General features: G+C 41.4%; 2 protein-coding genes across 3 annotated transcripts; one reads left to right on the forward strand and one right to left on the reverse strand.

Annotated features, from left to right (window-relative positions):
• Nucleotides 1-1486: 1486 nt before the first annotated feature.
• On the reverse strand, nt 1487-17921 carry ACOT9 (acyl-CoA thioesterase 9; the record flags this gene model as incomplete). 2 transcript variants are annotated; one of them, XM_079545766.1, is made up of 15 exons in its annotated part: nt 17834-17921; nt 16589-16615; nt 13557-13602; nt 10133-10303; nt 10002-10039; nt 8757-8840; nt 8075-8178; nt 7401-7474; nt 5685-5752; nt 4798-4909; nt 3643-3733; nt 3026-3111; nt 2114-2201; nt 1785-1935; nt 1487-1545 (listed from the first exon to the last, which is right to left on the reverse strand). In XM_079545766.1, the coding sequence occupies exons 1-15, from the start codon at nt 17913-17915 to the stop codon at nt 1487-1489; spliced, it is 1281 nt and encodes a 426-aa protein (XP_079401892.1). In that variant the 5' UTR covers nt 17916-17921. The 2 variants fall into 2 exon arrangements, with proteins under 2 accessions (XP_079401892.1, XP_079401893.1); XM_079545767.1 differs by lacking the exon at nt 16589-16615 and having other exon boundaries at nt 17834-17903.
• A 4899-nt stretch (nt 17922-22820) lies between these two features.
• SAT1 (spermidine/spermine N1-acetyltransferase 1) lies at nt 22821-25333 on the forward strand (the record flags this gene model as incomplete). The annotated part of the gene is made up of 6 exons (XM_079535510.1): nt 22821-22886; nt 23041-23092; nt 23176-23259; nt 24402-24503; nt 24615-24655; nt 24980-25333. 6 exons carry the CDS (start codon nt 22821-22823, stop codon nt 25148-25150), a joined length of 516 nt encoding a protein of 171 aa, XP_079391636.1. The 3' UTR covers nt 25151-25333.
• Between the last annotated feature and the right edge of the window lie 931 nt (nt 25334-26264).

Below are 26264 nucleotides of genomic sequence, written 5' to 3' on the forward strand. Positions count from 1 at the left end.
TCTACTTGTGTCAAGTATATTCAGTTTCCAAAGAGTTTTAGAAATAAGGAAAACAGAAAATGTAATACATACCCACAGTGACATTAACCGTTAAAGAAAATAACTGATATATGAATCAGCAACCAAAGAGAGAAATTTAAGGAGCCAGGAACCAGGAGCTTGCTATCTCTGCAGTGCATTAATCCCATTCGGTCAGATAATAGCCCTGGTTCCACCAATGGAAAGCTGCCTAGCCTATAAATACAGGCAATAAATTCTTAGAAAGAAAAGGCAGATGTGTAACATCGTCTCATTGCAGAAAAAGCAATCAGCTTTAAGAGCCATTAACTTTACACTACCCTTCTAGGATCAAGGAAAGCTGCTCCTAAACACGCATCTTCAAATCTTTCTTACTCTGAAATAAAAATCACAACCCACTGATTTAGTTTGTCAACTTGTATCATCCACCTGTGTTGTCACATCACTTTCTCCCATCTGCTCAGCAGAGATCCTCTGGACATATAATTCTTGCATCAATCAAACACACCCATTCCCATTTTTGAGGGGGGGAATACAGCCCAAATTGGGTGGCAAATTCCATCTAAGGTTAAATACCAGCACGAGACCAATAGCCAACAAGTAAATGCAAGTGGAAAAGAACCTTTAAAGAACTTCTCTACCTCCAAGCCCTAAGAATCCAAAACATTCTGCTCTACAACACCATTTCCCAGCCTTACCCAATCTCACCAATCAGAACCGTGCAGGCAGTAAGAAATCGTTCATCCAAGAACTAGCATGCAGTTACAGCAAAGGAAAAAAAAAGTTTTTCAAAGAGGCTGACAGGACCAGCTGTATAAAACTAGAGTATCAGAACAGACCTTCCAGCCACCTCATCACAGAAGAACTCTTCCCATGAGGACAGGAAATCATCCAAACCAGAAGCTGCAACAGTCTTGTAAAATCCCAACTGATTGAAAACACCTGCTTGGACACTGTGCACACACTTAGAACTTCTGAGCTTCTGCTGCTGCCCAGACACCTGTGTCCTTCCTCAAAAACAATACCTTAAACCTAATTTACTTGCACATACAAGTCAAATGGCTTCAGCTGTGTGTATCTACTGATGGCAGATATTTTTCTGAAAGAAATTCCATCCCCTCTCAGAAAAACACAAAGGGGAGCTACCGAGGGAAAGAAGGCAGATGGGGACAAGACAACAGGGGGGGTAATGAGATCTTTCAAAGCAGACAAGAGAAGCCATCTATCTAAAGTTTTTCAGTCTTATTTCCTAACAGAACTGATGTGCCAAAGCAGATTGTAACAAATCCTAAGAGCAGAAAATAAAACAAAATCCAGTTATGTGCAAATATATAAATAGCACTGAAAAGGAGTGGGGAGTTGCTTTGCTTGCTTTTGATACTGCAAGCACATGTCTCCATAGATGGCTCACAAAGTTCCTTCCAAGCCGTTATGCTGCTTACACAGCTGACACAGCATTCAGTGCCTCTCAGATTTCTTTCATGATTGCAGCAAAGTGTCGCTTCCCATCTAAGTACAACATGGACTCTGAAACAAGGTGAAGAAGAGAGAATGACATGAGAAACTTAGTACTGATATTGGGCAACTATGCAGAAAGACAAGCTTAAGAGGCAATTCTTATTGTCATCAAAGCATAAAATAACCGTCCTTTGTCAAAAAATTGTTATATTATTCAAATGCCAATCATTCATCCAGTAAGATGATCAGTGTTACAACAGAAAGTCTTTTCCACAGTTGTCGTGACAATGCATTATTTGGATACTTGCCTCCATATGTTTTGGGGACAACACGTGGCACCTCATTCTCTGACATAAATGTGAAATGGAAGATGTTGGTTGTGTGGTGCTCTCTGGTATTTGCATCATAAACCTCACTGTGGACTCGAACCTGGATGTAGTTTTTCTCTGTGTAGCAGACCTAAACATTTCAGACAGGAGTTACAGTTCATAGTATATCGACACCAAAAAACTGTAGCAGACTTCATTTTACTACAGAAAATCATACTCTCTTGTAACGTGCTGTTTGTTATCAATGTCTAACAGTGCTAACAAGAGGCATAAGTTTTTCTGTTCTTCAAAGAGAAATCAGCTCCTACCTGTCCAGAAAGCAGTAACATGGATCCAACCTCAACTGGCCTCTGAAACATGATATCATCAACAGAGACAATAAAAGGTCTGGAACATCTGAGCAAGAAAAAGGGAAAATTTTCTCTTTAATAGCTGGTATGCTTGCAGAAATCAAAACTATTTCTTTGACAGCATTTTCATAAATGGACACCAGAAAATAAGGTTTTTATTTAATGTGTTAAAGAATTGTGCTATCACCCAGGATAAAATTAAGTGGACAAAAGCTCTTGAACGCATAAAAATACATGTCCTTTAAGGATATAATACTGCATTATTGTTGTATCTTATGACTTACACTTCCTAGACAATCTTCATACCATCTGTCTCAGGTTATGACCTCCTTCACACTTTGTAAGCATAACTTGCTACTAGAAATTGTTCTAGAAACTATTCCTCTTGCGTGTGGATGCAGTACTTATTTAACAGAATGTTTATTTAAACATTCAGAAAGAAAATTTCAAAAGTCCATCCCAGTAGCTTAGCAAGATAAAACAAAACAGAAAAAAGATGTATTTTCTATCTTCACATGTTTAAAAACCAAGCTCCAAGGAACAAGATATAAATCTCTTTGCAAACACGACAGGCACTCTAAGAAAAACAGTGCTGCACACAAATAGTGGAACATCCTATAAGACATGAAGGTCTCTTCTATTCATGTCAATAGGTTGGTTAGCGTGGTATCCCAATCAACCTACTGTGCATAATGTTCTGGATTTCATCCCTGGAGATGCTCAAGACCAGGTTGGATGGGGCCCTGGGTAGCCTGAGCTGGTGGGGGGCAGCCCAGCCCACAGCAGAAGGTTTGAAATGAGTGGGTTTTAAGGTCCCTTCCAACCTAAGCCATCCTGTGATCTTATAAATACTGCAAGTCTGCAACTCACCCATAGCTGCAAGCAGTTGCCCATCCCAGTTCAAATGCCTTTCTCATTAGGAAGCCCCCAAAGATCCTGTTGAAGATGTTCCGCTCCTGCACACAGGAAAAAAAAAAAAAAAAAAAGAAAAAAAGAAAAATCAAACTGCTATATCACATCTGTTTTCCTCAAAGTGCTGCATTGAAGTCTGCATCTCAATTCTACTCTGAGTTTCTGAACCCATGAGGAGCACTACTGAAGTACATACACAGAACTCCAAATGTCCTAGGCAACTTTACTCATCTGATAACATAAGGCAAAAACCTCAAGACTGTCATCAGTTGGAAGTCCAACTCAAGTAATTTGCAAATGATTTTTCTTTAGACAAAATGAGCAGTTTGGTAGGAAAAAAAAGGCAATGAAAAATCTTCTATTTTGCAGTGGTAATCCATATAGATATTTTCTATTGTATTCTAAATTATGGATTTTCTTTCCTATTAGTAGAAAAATGGCAGAAGAAACTAAAATCTAAATACCCTGCAAGGACTACAGAACCTAAACAAAATAATGGATTGAGTAGTCTTAAAAGATCAATCATAATTCAGTAAGTAAATATTTTTGTAATTTATTCACATTTTTCAAAATACCTGAGGATGGCAAATCTGTAGGCCCTTTAGCTTTGCATCTTCCATCCACACTGAATTGGGTGGCAATATACGACTCCGAAAACTTACTGTCCTATGGATGAGACAATACACTTTATAACCTACATAACAGAACGCAGAAAGTCAGAAATGCACAAGAAGCAAATGCACGTACACACACACACACACACACACACACAAAAACCTACAACCACCCAGAAATGTTGTCACTGAAAGCAGCTCCAACTGATCCTGAAGCCTTATCTAAAACAATATTCTTGATTTGTTACAGCATCATAAAGCCTACAGTTCTCATCTTGCAGAAATGCCTGCTCATGTCCAAGCCCTTGTGAACCATCAATCCCAAGAAGAGAGAGGTACATGAAAGATATTCACAAAGCATACACTTATCCACAAAAGCTCTACGTTGCTCATTAAGTCACACCATGAATTAAAAGTACATAAGCCCAAAGAGAAATTCAACATCAAGCATGCAGAGAGTTGGAGCTGTTCAAATCCAGGCAGAATGTGTACAAGGCACAGCTGTTCATTTTAATGGAAGGTATGTCTCACTTGGTAAACAACTTTAAAAGTAACAATTACACAATGCTAGAAAGCTAAAGAAATTATCCACAAATACAACAGTGCACTGGTCTTATTGCACATTTTTCTACAACCACATGCACTGGACAATTTCACAGAAATCTCACTCCAAAAATGTTGGCAGGCATTATACCTTAAATGCATCATGAGGTTACCTGATTTAAATATGTTCAATTCCTGCCCTGAAAGAAGTTTTTCTATCAACGCAGAAAACTCCTGCATTGTGCAAGTCACACAGCTGTAAAACCATCCAATTCCCTTATTTGGATAAACATCATTAACCTCTTTCCTTGAGATTATTCATAACAGCTTGCTCAAAATTTCTTCCATCAGCTTGGCACAGCTAACACTCCTGGATGATGAAGGACTCTTTCAAGAAGCGTAGATTGGATATGAAAGTTTGTGCCTGCATTTCCAAGTAAAATGCCCCAGAGTTTAAATGGTGAAATGGGAAAGCAAAATGTATGACTTCATACTAGACTACCCACAAACAGCCCACTCAAAACACTTTTCTTTCTCAAGACTTCCTTTCCCCTCCACCCTTCCCTTCCTTACTTTGAGTCCAGTGTATTAAGGAATATGTCATGAATGACATTTCTTTCTTCTGCAGTGGGAGCCATTTTCAGTAAGGAAGCAGTGCTGAAATCAATCCTCTTCAACTTGTTCACTAAGCAGAAAATTCATCGGTATATTAGAATTCAAAGGAGAAAGAAAACAAAACACATTATTTGGCTCTGAAGATTTTAATCTGAAATCAAATGACTTCCCTCTTTTTATTCCTGCATTAAATTAAAAGCTAGAGGTTCACATTACTAGACTCAAAACAGAAATTTGGCTTTTAGAACTGACTGCAACTAAGAAAAAATAAAGACCTGTTGAATAATATCTGCTGCTCTTAGAGGGAATTTATGTACTCCCCCTAAAGAACAGAAAGACATATCAAGCAAGAAACACTACAGAAAAAAAACAACCTTCTTCAGGTTTTGTCAATGGTACATAAATGCAAATTTGTGATAAAAAAAAGTGAAGATGCAGCTGCACTACTTCTACCCTCCATTTTCTGAGTGTCTTTCCTAAAGGTTCACGGGCACCCAGACAGGAAAGGAGCTGCTCCAGCAGACCCACCATGGGGACAAACAACCAACCACAAAGGCCACATTCCTCTCAGTGCTGACATCAAGGTAGCAGCCTGGAAATAGAAATACGGGGTGCAGAGTACAACAGGAGCATCCTTGTCCATCAGTTTAGCTAAAGAGCTTCCAAAAATGAGACAGCAGTCTTTGAAACTCCCCGCAATATTGACACAAGAGATGTGACAAAAAAAATTAGTGTTAAACAAATTAGGACCATTTGTAAGAAGCAGAACTTCTGCAGCTTACTTCCTTCCAGCTACTAAATTGGACTTGAGGCAAATTTGCATTCTGGTAAGAAATACGACTTACATTCTCCTTGCTTGAAGATTTCTTCTTCCTCAGGGCTCTCAGGAACAAGCGGATTAACAAAGGCTGACCTGTGGACAGAGGCTTATTTGTTAAGTTACAGACTATAAAAGAGTTTGTCCCACAAAAACATTTTAAGCGTTCCATTTATATTTATAAACATGCTGTGAGATTAAAAGATGTAGCGCAGATTATATCACAGAAATAAATTCTATTGTTTCATAATGGCAGCTGCCCACGGAATATCACATTCACCTCAATCCTGAAGAGGCAGTGAAGTGAGCCAACCACAATCAAGCATAATTAAGAAAAAAAAAAAACTGATGCAGTGATGTTTCTTAAGGAGCTAAAACCGTACCACAGATTACACGGAAGATCATTAAAGTATTTGCTGAGTTTCTCAACAGTTTTCTGTAGAAGTTGATCTAGCAGAGTTTAAAACAGGTGCAGAAACTTCAACAGTAACATTCCTCTTGGAATAGAAACAACACAGTGTTGTAGGTAGCAAAATTTCTTATAATCTACACATTCCCATGACAGCCTTATCAACAGCCAAAAGCTGTTTACATGTGCACTGCTTATCAAAAAAGATGATGTGAGGCTGCCTCGAGTCCTAATTCCTATGTCTGTTTAACTGCACAAGTAAATGTACTCTAACGTAGTTGTAAAAAGCTTAATTATTCCTTTTCACAAGGCAAGGCAAAAGCTTATTTTCAAGACCCATTCATCCCTGTAATTTCCACAGATTATTTTTTTATATTTTAAACATATATATATATATATGTGAACAAATGCTCAAAATAATATAATGTTTAGACACACAAACACTCATATAAACACATACATTTGTTGCAATGTTGGACCGTTGGGACACACCAGCTCCTGCTCTATTGCACAGCTCATTCTATCTCTTTCCAGCTCAGGACCCCTCTCCATTAGTTCTCTTGTCAAAGCCCCAAGAGGCTGAGATGCAAGTTTGCACTTTCTAAACACAGTTTGCTTGTGGCCAGCTGGCCTGAAGAACAGCCACTGAAGTCTGTATGAAGACTTAAGCTACCTGCATAAGTCCATGCACATTTCTCCTTAGTTATCCTCAACCCATTTCTAAAGCAGGTGCCCAGTGGGAGGACCAGAGGCATAAACAGGAGCACAGGAGGTTCCTGCTTAACACCAGGCAACACTTCTGTGCTGTGCAGCTGATGGAGCACTGGCACAGGCTGCCCAGAGGCTGTGGGGTCTCCTCCCTAGAGATACTCAAAAGCTGCCTGGATGTGGGCCTGGCACCCTGCTGTGGGTGTCCCTGCTGGGGCATGGGTTGGGCCACGTGGGACCCAGAGGGCCTTGTCAGCCTCAGCCATTCTGTGACTCTGAACCACTGAGACTCAATCTTTCAGTTTTTTAGGCAAGAAAGCAGTTAATTCTATTACTGTGTAACATGTGTGTTTCTGTTTTTGTGAGGACAGTCATTCAAACACAGGAAAATCTGACACAAAAAAGGGACAGACCACATGGCTAGCAGCAATTCCTAGTGTCACCTGACTCCTGAATTCAATGCTCTGAAGCTTGCCCTAGCAAAGTAGCACTTGCCAAGAGAATATATCAACCATACAATTCATTTGCATTTCACTCTGCACAGCTTCACACATACACAACTGCCATGTTTCACACTTTCACCATAGTAGCAGTCTGTTAAGACTGTTTCCTTGTCCTATAAATTACCGTTTGTTTTCTGGATCCCTGGCCACCATGACAAAGGTTGCATCTAACACAGGGCTGTAATCACCATCGTGTAGCTGAGAGAGACAGGAAACAAGAATATCTTAAACTCTCAAAATACAAAAGGTTTTTAGCAAGTTATTCAGCTGACATCACCAATGCAATTGCACTTAACTTTCAGTTTGTCATCTAAAACCTCTCACAAAAAGCTAAGCAGAAAAGAACACAAAACTCCAGCTTCAGGAATTCTGCAACAAAAACATTAAGCAGAGGAATGCTAATTATTTACTATTTGCATCTAAAATATAAAATAAATAAAATAGAATAAAATTAACATAGGCACTATAAAATGACTTACCTTTTATTCTGAGAAATGCCAAAACAACAATTTGTTATCAGTGCCAAACTGGCACCACTCTCAGCACCGGGATGCAGTGTGTAACATTACCTTCCACATTAGAGCCACCCATTTTGTCTCTATGAGTATACCATTCTCAAAGTTAATTACAAAATGCTGCTTAAGACAAATTAAAGTACTGAAGAGTACCTTGCCGCACCTAGACCAATGGAAATCATCTTGGTCATTTTAGAAAGCGTAACTTAGACTGCTAATGTAATCACCCAGAACTCACTCTGCAGCAACTTGTAACTGTCACAGCAGAGGCACGGGAACTAACCTGCAACATGTGCATCTTCACTTCCATTGAGGTCTTCCCAACCCAAGAAACATTGCCTGTAAATTTGATGTCACAGTCCGGATATATGACTTTCTTGCACAAATCTACAAGACAAACATTGGACAATGCTGGGGACAACTCACTCACAGCTCATATTAGAAAGTCTTTTCTAGGACGTGTGTTTCTGTGTCACGTGAGCAGCAATACACATGAAGAAAAGTCAGAAAAGATAGGGCTGCAAAGGACAACACTGCAGTTTCTGTTTTACCTGTTTTTACTAAAACCAAAAGAGGAAACAGGCATGCATCTGTCAGATGGATGGCCAACCCACACAGGGGTTCAGCAAAACGTGACAGGAGTGAGGCCCAGCTGCACCAGAACAAACACTGTTTAATAACCAAGCTAAGAAATGCACATGCTAATACGAAACCAAACACAGAAGCGCAGGAGACATTAAAGTTGTGTTTTTAAAGGTAGGGAAATATGACATTCTGAAAAGCATCCTCTTCTGTTCCTCCCTTCAAGAAAACCCTGAGCATTCCAGAATTCAAAGCAAAACCATTATAAGGTGAATTCAACAGGAGAGGGAAGAAGGTATCCTCAGTAACAACCATGGCAACACAGTAGCTGCTGAGCAAGATAAACAGATGGAAACATTTCTACTGATCAAATTGCCACTTACTGATTTTATCTACCAGGGCTGTAACTATGGATAAGGGAGATCTCGGCTGCATTTCCTGCTTGGTGTGAGTATAGCAAATAAGAACTGTGAAGAGACCAAAATGGAGTCAGATCTTAGTTTTCTTAGTTTTTTTTTGTTTTGTTTGTTTTTGTTTTTAAACAAGAACTTTAGCAAAAGAGATCAAAACCATCTTTGTGAAGCATAAGAGGCACCTACAAAACCCAAACTGAAGTATCATATTACAGGAGTGCACAACGTCCACATTTTCATGTACATAATTCATGGGATTGCTATTTAAAAAAAAAAGCAGTAATTTAGCAGCTGTGTCAGTTATATGCATATTTACTTACTATAAAGAGAAATTTAAATTAACCTATTACTCCACTCCTTCCATTCCCAGCTCATCTGTTCCCTTATCCCTGCAGCTGTCTGCCACAGATCTTTCATAACCTTCTCACTGCCTACTTTGATTTCATGCAGGTTGTTCAGGGATACTATCTGAGGATTTGTTTTCAAATACTGATTCTTCTGAAGAGGTGCCAGATTAGATAAGCTATGCCTCACAGGCATGAAGTCATGGTTGGAGGTATTTATCACACTGTAATACCTGCTACCAAATGACTATTTAACTCAATTAGCTTTGCTCAGAAGAGTATATGCAAGTAAACAGACTCAGAGTAACAATGTTGCAAAGGTTTTTTTCTTAGTATTCAAGTGATTTTCATTCAGTACAGTTTTCAAAATTATCTCTCTGTATTTAATGAGATAAAAGATCTCTGTCCAGGAGATTTTCAGGAAATGCAAGGTTTTCTTTCCCTAAAATTCCCTAATTCAAAAGAACTTTTATGCCTATCACTCATGGCATCAATTCAGTTAATAAGAGTCTGAATGGGATTTATCAGAATCCCATTGCCAAAGACAGAATCTTATAAATGATCAGAATAAGCTGCCCAGAGAGGTGGTGGAATCTCCTTCTCTGCAGATGGTCCAATGCCCTTATGCCTTCACGTGCTTAGGGAACCTGCTTTAGCAGGGGGTTGGGCTGGGTGATCTCCAGAGGTCCCTTCCAAACCCTATGATTCTGGGATTTCCATCTCTTTCAGCATTGCTATCTTGTTCTCTTTGCCCTAGAGAAGTTATTGATGTGATCCTCCCTCTGTGGACACACCATATTATAACAAGCAGTACTCAAACTTACTCTCTTTGCATTATTACCATATTCTTTTCACAGGCTCATATACACACCTCCTAAACTGTCAAGATCTTCAAGTATTCTTCCAAACCTGTAAGATACATTGTTTTATAATTACATAAATGAATCGATACTACATCAAAGTTAACACTTTATTGTAGGCGTAATATACTTGCTCTGTTACCTTACACTGTTGTGTACATTCAGATACTTCTCTCGTATTTCAGGTTGACTTCCTAGAGGCAGAAGAACTTCCAAGTAGCTATCTTTCATTCTTCTAGGAGGGAGATCTTCCTGTCGTTTTGCCAGTAAAGTATGAAGAGCTTTTCTTTCTTGCATTGCTTGCACATGATCCCTGGCAAGGAAAGATACACTCTCTGGATTATGACAACAGTATACTTGACAGCTGAAACCCCAGCTAACAGATCCCACATAACCAAAAGAAAAATAAAAAATAATTGAGCATTCTAAAGCAAAACAAGTGTGTCCTGAAAAGAAAGAGAAAGGCACATACATTGATTTACAAAGCAAGACTACTGAAGGAAAGGATTAAGTAGTATCAGTGGCAAACACACACTTTACAATACAGAGATGAACAAAACACATCCAATTCTGAGCGCTACAAAATTGATTCTCCTTGAGAACAACTTAGTTTAAAAAAAAAAACAACATAACTTACATACAATTGAACTGTAATGTTTTGTGCCTATTCATGTCTTCCATAGCTACTGTACTACAGCTCTTCCTACCCCGTCAGTTTTAAAGGACTGTCAACTTAGAATCTCACCCAAGAAGTAAAGCAGATGTACTGGTTAGTACTAAGAACTAAGAGAACTAATTTGCTAAGAATTGCTGTCATCTACAGATGATTTCTTCCCTCTCAGCATCAATTCATGCAGCATACACTTATCTAGCATGCAAAAAATTCGAGAATTAATCCAGGTATTTCCCTTTCTCTTTCTATTCAGTTATCTTACAGCTAAACTGGAAAGTTGTGAAAAGAAATAATACAAGAAAGGGAGCAATAATTCAGTTACTTTTCCATCCCCACCATGTCCAGAGGAGCTGCAAGTCTCACAAGGCAGTGCAGCCAACTTGCTGTCATTTCCTTCCAATCTTCCAGGCTTGTTCCTTGCACAACCATCTGTGATGCAACAACCTTGCCCATCATATTCTCTTACCTGTTCATCCAAAGCATCCTCACCTTAACAGTGCAGCCTAACTGAATAAAGCAAGTAGATCACAACATCCTTTGAATCAACAATAAAGCACTAGAAAACTCAGGGTTAAGCACACGATATTTCAGGAGTAAAGCAAGATGTGTATGCACAACTATTAAGTCATTTCACAGTGCAAGAGAAGGCATAAAACACTAACCAAACTCAATTGTAAACCTGTAGTGGATATGTGCCATTCATTCAGTAGTGCATGAGGCACTGCTGTGGTTTGAGTGCTATTCTGTTTAACAAAGTCAATTAAAAATATATATATATATATATTTTTTTTTAATAAAATGGAAGAACCTTTTCACCAAATAGATAGTTTGTCTTAAGTTTTTGCTTTGGACTGATTTTGAGTACTAGTCATACCGTGAGATAGTGACTTCTTTGGTTTGGGTTTTTACGTTTGAGGAGAGGAAGAAAGCAGTAATACTATGTAATCAAAAACAATAGAAGTTTAGTAAAAAATGTCTTTTTTCTTTTTAGTGTTTAAAAAAAATGAAATGTTTTACCTCATTTGGGCAACAAGATTACCACAGACTTCAAAAAAAGAGAGAAGATAACAACCCACTCTAAAATACTATTTTCTAAGTTACGCCACTGTGCAGAAATGGAATATACCAGTTGACCAAGAAAAGGTGCAGTGTCCAAGATGATGCACCTTTACATTTGCTTTAAAGAAAAAAAAATACTTGTATTCAAGGCCTTTTAGTGAAAGCTTTAGGAGAAATTAATCAGAAGCAATCAAAAATCTGCCTGCAAGCACACGAAAAACAACAACATTTCAACTACATTCTGTTTTCACCAGTGCCTTCCAGGCTCCTTTGAGTCAGCAGCACAACTCTTCTGGCCTTCAGCTTCAGAATATACTCTTCATTATACAGAAATATCGAGCTCAAGGCAATACTATTTTTCAACTGATAATACTTCTATATACAGCAATAATATTTAAGTTAAGTAGTAGCTAATAACTGCCTGAAACATTCTGCAAAATGACATTATTTGTTTCTGAAATGGCTACGATTTTACATTAGACCTCATTACAGTTCATGTAGTCATCCCATTAATCTGGCATTAGCCTATACTCCAGACCAATTTTACAGGCCTTCTTACATACAAACCTTCCCACACAGTAAGCCTAAGTCATTCTCCAGCACTCCCAACTATGGGCTCCATGACCTTGCTTCTGCATGACAACTGAAGTGTACAATGCCCTGCAAACCACTTACGTTGTATTTTATACAGCACAAGAAATATGCCTATATAAGAAAAACACTGCTTTGGTGATCCCGGCTTCAGCCAGCTCTCCTTTCAGACTGGGTGTCAGTGGGGGGAAAAGAAATGATAGAGGACTAGATTTTTCCAGAGCCTTGTAAGGCTTTGATCCTTAGACAGTACTTCATATAGCACATTTCCTCCTTAGCTATTCTGGGCTGAGGGAAAGACTTCTATAAACTTCTCAACCCATTAACAGGTGACCTACCACAAATTTCAAGCCCCACCATGCTTGATTATCAGTCCTACCAACTGAAAACCAGCCTCACAGATTCAGGTATTTTCTTCAGTGTGCCTATAATACTGTTCAGATGAATCTAGTTAGAGAGCCAGGATATATCAGTTACTCCACCGAGGCAAGCCTCTCCACATTTCCTTATCAGTGCACTAAGTGTGAAATGAGCTCAGCAAATATAGTCATAAGAAAATCAGTGATCAAGAAAATAAACATGGAACCAACCAATCAGCAACAAATTTTCCCCTGATTGCCACGCTGATTTATTCAGAACTCTTCAGAGTTATGGGATAATAGTAAACTCTGGCTTATCCAAGAGAGTAGAGAGGGAGGCAGGTAGCCTGGATAAAGGCAAAATTTGAGATGACCCAAATTAAATGTTAAGTTACAGCAGAGTGAGAAAATGCCTGAGATACTCCCAAATGGAGAGCACAAGCCCCAAGGTTACACTCTTATGGCTGCATGGATGCAGCCAGGCCGTTCACGCGTGGGCTGCTTCAAGCAGAACTAACTCAGTTGCCTAGAAATCCAGTATAGCATAAATTCAACATGGGGATAATCTACCAAGAGATAAGAGAAAATTGCAACATAACGTTTCTAGTATAGCTCTGAAGCTTTTAAACTTCCACCAGATTCCAAGTTAACAGGAGAATCTTGTAAGCGTCAAGCTCATGTATTTTGTTCCCTTGATGCAGAAGATCTGCCAGAGAAATCCAAGAAGTTTGTGATTCACAGAGTAACAATTTGAAACTTTGTTTGCATTACTTTTTAGTTTCAATCTTGTTTTCTTCCCATCACTTAGTGATTATTGTTGATTTCTAATACCACAACTTTGTGCTCCCTCAGGGTTTAAGAAATAAGTTTAATATACACTGTACCTCCAGTTGGTAGATGCTCCCACTATATCCCTCAATCTGCTTCTCACTGAAACAAAACAAACACAAAAAAATCAAAGCAAACCAAGCTTGGTTCTGCACGTAATGAATGTGAGGTTGCTTGGTGCTAAAAAGCACAATCCTCATCCCAGAATAAGAAAATTAAGTAAATTCATGCAAGTAATAGCCTGAAAAAAAGAAAGTTTGGCCAAATCCACCGATGCTGTTAGTAGGTGTATCACAGTAATGGGTTGAGTAACATGATTCTGTAGCTTATTTTGTACAGCCAACAAAGAACGCATCTTGAGTGTCTGTTAATGCAATCGAATGCCTGCAGTGCTAATTAACAGCTGAATGAAAGAAAGAGCAGATCAAGACCAGATCACTGAATTCTGACGTGAAAATATTTTAGCCTAAACACAAACAGAAAACAAAGATAACACAGATCAGAAATTTATTAAAGGACCATAAAAAGAATTGTGCAGCTGGGAGACACAGAGTGAAAAAAGATCATTTTTAGCTAGATCTACCCATGAAGGGCAGGCAATGCCTGCACACCGGCTGTTACCAGGAGGACTCTATATTAAATTTCTAGCAGCCTTAAAGAACAGCACTGAAGAGAGCTCTGTAAAATTGCTTACCACACTGTCTACACTATCTGTGTTAATATTACCTCTGCCCAGGACTTTCCTAAATTTCAAGAATAACCCACTTAGAGAGTTATTCTACTCTTTCATTAGATAGGACTATGAAGTGAGCTAGGGTCTCATCACGTCTATGACAATTCTCCATCACTGTTAGGCAGGTGAATGTATGCTTCTTGGAAACATCTAAAACAAGTAGCAAAAATTCCCAAATTCAGAAAAGAAAAAGAAAAAAAAAGAAAGAAAGAAAGAAAAATCTGAGAATTGGAAAGCACAGATGCTTACAGAAGAGGGTTTAAATACTATGACAAAATAGTTGCTGACACATCAGGGAGGGGCTACCAAAAAAAGAAAAAAAAACATTCCCAAGGAAACAGAAAGTAGGCTGCTAATGACTCATGAGCTGATTATTTTTATGAGACACCATCAGACCTTGCACACTACAAACTGAATGCCTGGGGGTTGGACTAGATGATCTCCAGAAGTTCCTTCCAATCCCTACACTTCTGTGCGTATTCACACAGATCAGCCAGCTGACCACCAAACTCTGGAGCAAAGCCTGATTCCCTACAAATTTAAATCACAGAGCCCTCCATTCGTTCCTTACCTGCAGCACCCTCAGCTCTCTCTGGACACCCCCCAGATCTGTTTTGCTCACCCTCTAGTCAAGCACCAGCATGAGCTGTGGTCAGCCCAGAGCTATGCCAGCCTGACAGCCAGCTGCCATACATACAGAGGCCAGGTACTTGCCAACTGCCATCAGGTCACTGGCCAACCTGCAACACTAGCTCTAGGACCCTCGTCATCCCTGATTCAAAAGGCAATTTCCACAAACCTTCTGGACACACGGTTCGAGATTTGTGCTCATCTATTTTTGCTGGCACCAAGCAACAAAGAGTTCTGGAAGAAGAAGGGGACAAGAAGACAGACAAAAAAACAGATCACTTAGGCCTCATTTATTTGGGAAACCAAGCTAAACATGTTTTGAAATAAGTTCTACTACTAATTCCAACAACAAAATGTCAATTAAAAAAAAAAAATGATTGGAAATTGAAGAGTTGATTTTTTTTTCTTTTTTTTAAAGAGGCAGAAAGTTCTGACTCCTTTTTCTCAAGAAGCAGCAGGTTTGCTTACATAATAAGTACTACTTTCCTGTTACTCACACCCCACCTGTGAAGCTGCCATAGCATGCACTGATTAATACAATGTTAGCAGAAACACTGTTTTAGCTTCTAGAACACAAAACCTCCAATTTCCAATAGCGTGTGGGCTGTGCAGGGATGGAAAGGGAATAAACAGCACTTTCTCTGTCTTGGTTTAAACTAGGTTCATCTTCCTTGTCAGCTTTAGAGAGGTAAAAAGCTCTGAAATACCGTGGGTCCACACCTGCAAACATGTATATACACTGTTAGTATAATTTAATACTTCTGATTTCAATTCTAGGCATACATTTGCCAAGCTGAAACCACATAATTTTTGTTTTAACAATAAGAGAATGTATTGTGAAAGTGTTTCTAAGATGTTGCCGATCTAAATCTAGTCCATTTTACAGGCTCATAAGCATATATTTCCTCTCTTTTTTTTCCCTGGGAAAACTACATTGTTATAAAATAATCGACATCCAGAAAAGCAAAGAATTAAGTAATTAAGCATAAAAATTCATACACTTTTTTTTTTTAATTGGCAAATATCTCAGACACGTGCAACAATTACAACAAATGGATTGTATCTCTTATCACATTGTGTATTTCACGCTAATTCCTCATCTGTGGTCAGTAGATCATTAAATCCAGAGCAGCAGGGCCTGAGTTTGTTTAAGCTGTGCAGCACAGTAACAAAGTACATGAGGGCTGCTGGACAAGCTCACTGCATCCACCTTTGCCATCCCCACTCCCTCATGCAGGGGCCTCCCCAGGTTGAGGCACATTACCAGGACACATTTTACCACCAGATCTGGCGTAGAGAGCTTGGTCTGGTCTTCTGGGAAGGATGAAGATATCCACTGCATCTGTATGACTGACAGCCTTCTTCACTCAAACACCTACCACGAAGCTAAGTACTGCAGGAGCTGCTACGTAAGAGATTTTGTATCCCATGAGGCAGTTAAAAATGTGTTATCCAGCATGCTATCAGAAACAAACACCAGTTTGTGTAGTAGGTCTAGTACAACAGTCTGGTCACAGAGATGACCAGAGCCACTCGCTTGTCATGATCAACAAGCCACATGTCAACAACCAACAAACCTTAAAGAAGGCAAAGGGGGTTTTAGGCAAGTCAACAGAAAATAAGAGGTTTTCACTTTTCAGTAGTGCTGAAGTAAGGCAAAACAGTAGCTAAGGAAGTTTAGCATTTTAGCAAATATTAAAATATATACAGGTTACCACAACACACCATTATTCACATGAATGGGTAAGTGTCCTGTGGAGTGGAAAACACAGGTTAGATAAACAATTAAAATAAACAATGGAAATTACATCCATTAAGGGCCTTTACTTATTTATTTTACCTGCCTAAACTCCATTTAATTAGATAGGCCTGAAGCTTAGTAAACAACTGTAAGCAATTTGTCTTTGCACGTCACCAAAGATTTATAGCTGATACTTTTGTGGTTTCAACTGAGTTACCAAATTCAAGGAAACTAGTTAACTTATCAACAGAAGCTTGCATAACGTACTTAAGTGCTACAGTTTTAGATCAGAACCTGAAATATTTACTGTTATTATAGTCCAAAAAATCTTAGTATTCCTTAGACACAATATGGAGGCAAGGTCAGGGTAGCTTTGCTACTTTTACAGGCCTCCTAGGTGATATAATCACAAAACATCCAAATAAAAGAGCAGGGCAATATTTGCAATTATGCAATGTCCTGTATCCTTGCTTCTCTCCTTTAACCTCTTAAATTACTGTCTCTAAGAAATATTGAAGAAAAGCTATCTAATAACCGAAAGCCCTCATCTTCTCTTTAACTGGATAACCTGGGGTTTCTGTTTAGAGTAAAAGGGAAAAACAGTATCAGAAATAGGCAGAAGTCCACAAAGAAGTAGTTTGAGTGCTATTTTCAGTGCTCTTCCTCCTCCCTGTTTCTCAGTACATGGGATAAGAATGCAAGGGAACATTTTTAATGCTTCTGAAACAGCAACAGTGTGGTTTATTAGTAGGAGAGTGTTAAAAGAATCTTTCCACACAAAGCTCCATTGAGCTTTGAGCGCGTTTTCACAAGGCAATCACACTAATCAGATTAACAGGTTTCTCTAACTTTATAAAATTAGCAGTACTGACAACTTAAAAGTTCTGCACCACTCATTGTTTCCACTCAGTTCCTCTGTCTCTTGGCCATTCTACTCAGGCTCCTTGGCACCTTGTTTTATCGCACTGACTTTCTATCTAGACTTGTTCCTCCAAATAGAATTGCTTGCTGTTCCAAGACTAAAGATTCAGGCATCTGTAACTTCAGTGACCTACGCGTACTTGTTGCCATGTATCTCCAAAAACATGCAGTAATTTTCTGACACTTTCTAAACATTTATAACGTAAGAGTCAAGGGCATGCCCATTCACAGTGTACGCAAACCATATAAACAAAGTAAGCTGCTGAGAAACATTCATAAATCTTTCAAAGTACAGGCAATTACTTTACCTTCAGCCATGTCTGGAAGCAATGATGAGCCATTGGTCCTAGACACCAACGTTCTAGCCAGAAGAGAAGGAAGTTTCCGCATGGTGTACAATCTATGTGGAGGAATTCAGTGTGATTAGTTTTAAAGTTGTGAGAATAATATAAGATTTACTTTGGAATGGCACCGATTACTTCAGAACCCCCATGTCTTGTTTTTAGTCTGATTTTTTAGAACCAGATGCAATCTGTACAGCAATTCAAGCCAGCTGCTACCGTCTGCAAACAGGAAGGATGAATGATTCACTGAGGTGAATATTGACTGTGACTGTTCAGAAGCAAGAGGGAAATCATTTTGTTTTTACATGGGTAGATAGGACAAGATGAGACAATTTTTAAATAAACAAGAGATTTAAAGTAGATGTCAGGGGGAAATTTTTCCCTGAGAGGGTGATGAGGCACTGGCACAGCTGCCCAGAGAAGCTGTGGTGCCCCATCCCTGGAGGAGCTCCAAACCAGGTTAGATGGGGCCCTGGGCAGCCTGAGCTGATGGGGAGCAGCCCTGCCCATGGCAGGGGTTGGGGCTGGGTGGCTTTAGTGCCTTTTCCAACCTAAGCCATTCCACAACTGTATGATTCTCTGATGCCCTAGGACAACCAGCTCAGACTAAACTCTAGCTTTTACACCACAGGCATCCTGACACAGACAGGATCTGTGCACATCTGGAAAATCAACCATGACCCCAAACATACACTTTGCCTGCATGGGGCTGGAATGCACAGAAGTGTAAGGTGGAGTAACCTGAGGTGCCTGTCACACAGCCTCCAAGTCAGCGCCAATCAGCTAACCCTGGTGCTCCTGCTCACGGTTTGGTATGGGTGCAACACTGAACAAGCCCAAAGAGCAGGATTATCCCTTAGCTGCTCAGCAGAAAGGGATAAAAATAAGCATGAAACCTTTCACAGAACAGAACGCACCCTGCAATTCACCGAGTGCTTAACCAGGCACCACAGCAAGCAGAACGGTGACAATACAGCACAGGATAAAGGAATAAAACCCCGGATAGAACAGCTTCCCCTTGGCAAGACACGGGGGCTGCCAGTGCTTAAGCCGGGGCTGGGGAGCAAACAGCTCCGCAGACTGCCATACACAGCGATGAGAGAGGTAGTGACGGTACAGCCCGCCGTAAGGACCCAGCTTCGGGGCTAAGCTCCCCTCTCACAGCCCAGCCAGCAGCCGACCTGTTGCCTCTCACTTCAGAGCCCGCTGCTCGCTCCCACGTTCCCCCCACTGCAACCGCAGCCGACGACCGCGCCCAGCCCTGCCGTTAGGAGCCACGGGACGCATCCCGCTCCGCCACAGCCCGTCCCCCTGGCCGGCGGACCGCACGGTTAACGGGGGGGAAGTATGGCCCCCCTGCCGTGCCCTGCCGTGCCCTGCCGTGCCCTGCCGTGCCCTGCCGTGCCCTGCCCCGCCCAGGCCGCGGGGCAGCCTTACCGTGCAGCCAGCATGGTGCTCCCCACGTCCCTACCGCGGCTAGGCACCGCCGCGGCGCCACGCCTGCCCCAGGCACGCGGTCCTCCAGCACCATAGAGGCGCGGCTGGACGGCGCGGCAGCGCTCTTGCGCGGCCCTTCCGCTGGGGTGCTCCCGCCCCCAGGCAGGGAGGTGCCGGGCGCTGAAGGCCGGGCTGGAGGGGGCCCTGAGCAGCCTGAGCTGCTAGAGCTGCCCTGCCAACGGCTGGGGTTGGGGCTGGGTGGGCTTGAACTGCCTTCAACCCAAACCGTTCTGTGATTCTATGATTCTGCGATACGTCTTCAAAAGCAATACCGTAATGCTCTTTGTATTTCTAGTATATGGATATTCCATGTAGTTTGATTGCATGGACCTGTAAATTCTGCATTTACCCCACATTCTGAGCAGTACTATCGCAGTATTTCCTTACCACTCTGCTATAAATGGATATTTTTGCCAGTGTTGATAAACTGTAAGTTGCTTGAAAAAAAAAATATCTGAAAGCAACTGTGAACTTATAAATATCAATTCTAAGTATTAGCAGCAACAACAACAACAAATAGCCAAGTGAAATGCTAAGAGAACCCTGAATGCTGTCCTAAAACTGGTCAGGAAAAATAACAGATCAACACTGAATATTATCTGAATATGAATATTTTGCTCTGGAGATTTGACAAAGAGATATAATTTGGACTGAAGTACTTATAAACAATACTGTAATTAAAAAAAAAACACAAACATTAACTTGCCACATTTTAATGCAGACAAGCTTTTCTTACCCTTCTTTATCTATTATAAACAACAGGGCATAAGAGAGGCACTACTTTAGTAACTTGAGGAAACTTCCAGCAACCGAAAAAATCAAAAATTGAAGAGTTTGATTAGTGGAAAGTAAGGAAAGAAAGCTGGTGCCCACTTTGAGCCTTTCCCTCCAGCCTTCAACAGAGGAGAAAATGCAGGCAATTAGATGCAAATTAAAAACATGTTATCAGTGCAAGTGTCGAGCTGAGCTTCCCAACTCTGAATCAAACATTTGATCACATCACCATTAAAGGATCCTGGGGAACCAGCATGACTGTTTCTTGTGGGCTAAGACCAGACTGGGCTTCTGTCTCTGTGGAGGACATGGGGAAAACATGCCTTAGAAAGATACATGGCGCTTCATATGCTTGTATTAATACCAGTTAATACCAGGACACTTACACTCATTCCCATCAGAAGTGCAAATAAATAGGCTGACCAAGCCCTCAGGAAATCATCTGGAGTTTAAGTATCAATTTCTGCTACACCAGGAGTGACATCAGCAACGCTGAGAAACGAAACTAGTGGAATGTGTCCCTGCCCACAGAGGGGGAGGGCAGAAATAGATGATCTTTAGGGTCCCTTCCAGCTCAAAGCACTTGGTGACTCATTCCGTGATTCTAAGATGACGTGAAACATTCTTAAAGCCAAATGGACCTGAGGCAAGTGTTAGAAGCTGCTTCAAAAGTACAAAGCTCAGCAGCCAGATTTACTCACAAAACTGAGTTCTTTCAGAACAACTTTGTTAAATATGCTTGCTATTACACTGAAAAAAATACCAATGGTAACATATAAATAAAGAATTGCATCATAAGTCTGAGATCTCGATATCTTAATCGTGAGTTTTTTTTATGGGGTGGAGTAGGGTTGTTGGGTTGATTTTTTCTGTATTTGCCATTGATTCATAAAACTATTTTTGAGGCTTGGTGTTCTTACAGTATTTTATTCTTGTGCCTTGTGAGTTTGAAATCTAACTCCAATGAACTGGGTTAACACAATGTCAGCATATTTCCAAGCTACTTAGAGCAAGATTCAAAAATGTTCAGGTTGGAAAATGTGGGTTTGTTTGTTTGTTTTTTCTCTGAAATTTCTAAAATCACGACTCTTCTGACTTGAAAATGAAAGAAACCAGGCACTTTCTGCTCTTACACAACAGTAAGACAGTATTACTTCCTTGTTGTGAAATAAAAAATAGTTGGGACAATTCATGTACTGTTTTTGACAGATACTATTCCCCATTTCTGATCCCAGAGAGATTATTTCTAGGAGTTGAAAATACATCTGTTCACGAAATCCATTGTAGTTAGGCTGGACCTGTTTTTGGTAGCTCATTTTGGTTGTCTCTCTACCAGATTTTCAGGGTTTTCAGATCCATAGCTCCTCCCGAACAAATCTTATCTTCTACTGGCCACTGACTGAAAGGCTGAGAGTCCAGGAACTGTTCAGCGTGGAGAAGGCTGAGAGGGGATCTCATGTGCGAGTCAAGTTGATGGGGCGATCTCTTTTTGGTGGTGAGCAGCAATAGAACAAGGGGCAATGGGCAGAAACTGGAATGCAAAAAGTTCTGTACAGACACAAGGAAAATCTTCATTGTGAGGGTGACAGAGCCCTGTTATGAAAATGTTCTGAGATCTGTGTTTTAAGAACTGTTATTCTGCATGACTTAATGTCTTCACATACCCCAAATTACTCCTGAAACCAGTTAAACCAGATAAAGCTAAATTAGGAGAGGAGAGGAGAGGAGAGGAGAGGAGAGGAGAGGAGAGGAGAGGAGAGGAGAGGAGAGGAGAGGAGAGGAGAGGAGAGGAGAGGAGAGGAGAGGAGAGGCTCATTTACAGTATGCAGGAGTGGATGTGATAGTTGCAAGGTTTATAGAAAAAGGTGAAAATAAAACCACATATATTCCAAGTCATTTTCTACTTCTCATCCAAGTGGCCTATCTGGTTGGCCTACATCCACGCATGTCATTTAGGCTAGGATCCAGTGGACATTTACATTATCTGTAGATTACACATCATACTCCAAAGCCTTGAAGAGCTCTATTAAGACAGAATTTCTCCAACGAATGTCAGGCTTATGGCCCTGATCTGGTCAGGGAACAACAGCTTGGCTGGGCACTGTGCGAGCCCTCATCACAGGCATGGTGACAGCTTTGGCCAGGAGCGTACCTCAGTATCGGGCATTTTTGTTCTCCAAGGGATCTGGTTCAGTCACAAACAAGTGACAAACAAGTGACAAAGCCCCCTGCACACCGGACCCCCCCACCGCCGAGAGAAGGGAGGGGCCTGTCCTGCTGCGCCGCCCGCCTCCGCCAGGGGGCGCCGTGGGGGCGAGTCACGAGACATCCGCAGCAACTGTTGCTGGCAGGGCGAGGCAAGATTCCGGGGAGGGGCGCTGCCATTGGCTGGGGGCGAGCTCTGCGGGCGCTCCCATTGGCTCTCGTTCGGGGAGAGGCGGAGCGCGGTCGTCTATAAATTGAGGCGGCGGTGCTAGCGCAGGCACACTTGGAGTTCGAGCCGTCGCCGTATCCGCGGGAAAGTGGTCTGCCTGTCGAGCGCCGCCGGGACATGCTCGCAGCCTGACTGACCGCAGGTGGCCGCCGCGCCCGGGACACGAATGAAGAAGCAGCTGCTCCTCCTGTTCACGCACCGGGGACTCGTCAGCCGAGGGGGCCGCAGGGGGAAACGCCGTCGAAAATGGCTTCGTTCAGTATCCGCGCCGCGCGTCCCGAGGACTGTTCCGACCTGCTGCGACTGATCAAGGTGCGGGCGGGCGGGCGGGAGGATGGGGGCTGGGGAGGCGGCCGGTCCCGGGGCAGGCCACGGCTGAGCGCAAACAGGGCGTTGCGCAAGGCTGCGGGGGGGGGGAGGGGGAGAGCGGCCCCAGGGAGGCGGCTGATTTGTTGTGCTCTTCCAGGAACTAGCCAAGTACGAGGACATGGAGGATCAAGTGGTGCTAACCGAGAAAGGTAGGCAGGCGGCGGCCGCCCGCCCCGCTGCGGCTCGGTGCCAGCGCCCGCGGCTGAGCTGTCCGTTTGTTTTGCTTTCGTAGAGCTCCTTGAGGATGGTTTTGGCGAGCACCCTTTCTACCACTGTCTCGTTGCGGAAGTGCCAAAAGAACAGTGGTCGTCTGAAGGTGAGGTTTTGCTTTTACGCTCGTTTTTATGCAAGTGATGCCTTGTGCTTACTGTGACCTATCTGACGTTAGGTTCCAGCGAGGAGCTGGGGTAGGAGGAACAGGCTAAGCTTAAATGCCGTAACATAGAGTGATGCTGTTCTGAAGTAGTTGCTAACCTTGGAGATGTTGGATGATCAGGTGTAACATTGTACTTAATGCCAAGTAATTAAATGGCTTTTCTTGTTTGACCCTAACTTAACCTTATGTAATCCTGTTGAATCACATGTTTTCTTTAATTTGTCCCCAATCTTCAGGTTACAGTCTCTAGCTTCGCCATGTACATGGCCCTTCTGTGTACATGGATGGGCGGGGAGGTAACTAAAAGATCCGTTACACAATAAAGTAGATGATCATAATATGAGGTAAGGTCTACAGGGACAAGTGCTATTCCCAAACCTTTACCAAAGACACAGTAGATCAGAAGTTTATGCACGCTTCCTTTAGAGTATGTGCAGAGTATTATGGTAGATGTTACCATTTTTAAGGCTTAGATTTGAGTATGCTACTGCTGGAAGAGTTGGTTTCTCTTTCCTGTTGAGCAGTGCGGTTGTACTTGAAGATGCAGCTTTATTTAGCTTGACTTGCTGGTGCTGAAGACAAAATAGTGCAATACCATCAGTGTGCACATAAGTTAAGGTATCAGAAATGCTGCTGAAACAGTTGTGAGAACACTTTCTCTCACAGTACTTACTGAGAGGAACATTGGAAGATGAACTGTTCTGTAAAGTTTCATAGATGGTTGGGGTTGCCAAGAAGGCAGAGTTGGGGCGATTACATAGGTTTTGAACTGCTCTGTAATGCTTTGTATTTCAGAAAGGAAATACTGATAAATCAGTAGGGTATGTATTTATAGGGAAAAAAAAAAGCCTTTGTTCACTGCTTACTATAACATTGCTCTTGAGCATTTCAGGGTGTGAAGAGGGCAGTCTTCTGTTAGGCTGATGCAAGTTTATACTTATGTTTTCAGTTGTGCTTAATTCTTATTCTAACCTTATAGCAAATGGCTGCATGTCACAATCTGTATATTTAAACATGCATGTAAGACTTAACTTGTAGTAGTAGTAGTTTCAGACCAGCTAAAGCTGCATGCTTTGTTTCAGGGCACAGCATTGTGGGCTTTGCTATGTATTACTTCACTTATGATCCATGGATTGGAAAGCTGTTGTATCTTGAAGATTTCTATGTAATGGCTGAGTACAGAGGTAAGTACTGCAGGCTTAGATGACTTGCTTCCTATAGGGCTACTTTAAAATTCAAACTTTCTTACTGTTTTTTCTCAACTGTATTTTTTGTTGCTTTTTTTTTTTCCTTAGGACTTGGCATTGGATCAGAAATTCTGAAGAATTTGAGTCAGGTATGCCTGAGTGATAAGTCTAAACAAAGAGCACTGAGGACACATGACAGCAGTCTTGCTGGTCTTGCTTTTCTGTTAGCTGCAATCAAGTTTCTCCTTGAGCAGTACACAGGATTAGCATATCTGAGTTACTAAGAGAGATGATAGAGCACCAGACAGCCTTAAATACTGTCTAGAGACAGATAAACAGTGACAAGTGCTGAACTGAGAGATAAAATGAACTTCATGACTTGCAGTGATATGCAGCTGGCTGCTGCTCAGTGTAAGGCCAGTAAGACCCACTGGCCTGTGGCTGCTACTTGAAATGTTGTTGCACTTCTGCAGGTTGCTGTCAAGTGCCGCTGCAGCAGTATGCACTTCCTAGTTGCAGAGTGGAATGAGCCCTCCATCAGGTTCTACAAGAGAAGGGGTGCCTCTGATCTGTCCACTGAAGAGGGCTGGAGGCTCTTCAAAATCGACAAAGAGTATCTCTTGAAGATGGCGACAGAAGAGTAGTGAGAGAAGATTCCAGCAACTAAACTCTTCAAATGAATATACATGCTCTCTGAATAAACTCCTTGCTTTCTGTGTTTGTAGTGGAATAAAATAGTGTGGATGCTAATACTATGCAACTGTGGTCATAGAGTAATTGGTACTGTGAGCTGGAGTGGAGGCAGCTCAAGTTGAATATGTGCTTGTATCCATCCTTTACCAGTGTGGGCTTGTAATCTTTGTATATGGAAACTTCATTCTTGTAAGTGTCATTCAAATGTGTACAATGTACACACTGGTAGGGTTTGTTTTATTTCCTTTTATAAAAATAAATAGTTTTCACTCTATGGCAGTGGTCTGATTTAATTCTCATGTGTAGCCTTCATTTTGGATAACAGTACTTGTGTCACCCAGACATAGATTCACATGTGAAGCACTGCTTACTGCTGTTCCCAGAAGGGAGAGAAGACGCTCCTGTTTTGTTTGCAGGACCTAGGGCTGAGGTACTGCAATGGCTGGACATCTCCATGTTTTCCACTGTGGGGAACATCCTAATGAGTGTTGGGTGTGCTTGAAGCTTGAACATACTTCCTAGGGAGTGCATAAAGCTGTACTGCTCATCAACTCCTTAATCTTTGAAGTTTGAAAGTAAATGTATCAACTTTGCTTTGCAGTACGCTATCTGCCTTCCTCCCAAAATGCCAGTGGAAATGGCTGCATGAGATCTTTATGTTTCTATCGTCTTGCTCCATAGGATGCCCACAATGAAAAGCCTCTTTTGACCAGTGCTGCTTTCATGTCTAAGGAAGGAAGGAGATTTAATCTATCTTGTTAAGTGCAATGAGTTAAAGGAAATGAAGTTCTACGCTGACTTTGGTTATTGTATAAATTGCATTTTCTGAAAGATGTCTCCTCATTCTAGAGCATTGGGCACTAAGAGCATCTGGTAACCCTAACCTAAATTTGGCAGTCGGGCACATGTCAGCCCAGAGGGTGATTCCTAGTAGAGCAGTTTAAGAATGCTTTTATTTTCAAATTAACAGCTCATTAGATATCTAGGACAGAACTGCTTCAGTGTCAAGCCCCACTCCTGTAGCACAATCAAGCTATCAAAGCAGCATGACTGAATGCAACAAGC

Source organism: Tetrao urogallus (assembly GCF_951394365.1).
Source record: "Tetrao urogallus genome assembly, chromosome: 1".
Classification (NCBI taxonomy): Eukaryota; Metazoa; Chordata; class Aves; order Galliformes; family Phasianidae; genus Tetrao; species Tetrao urogallus.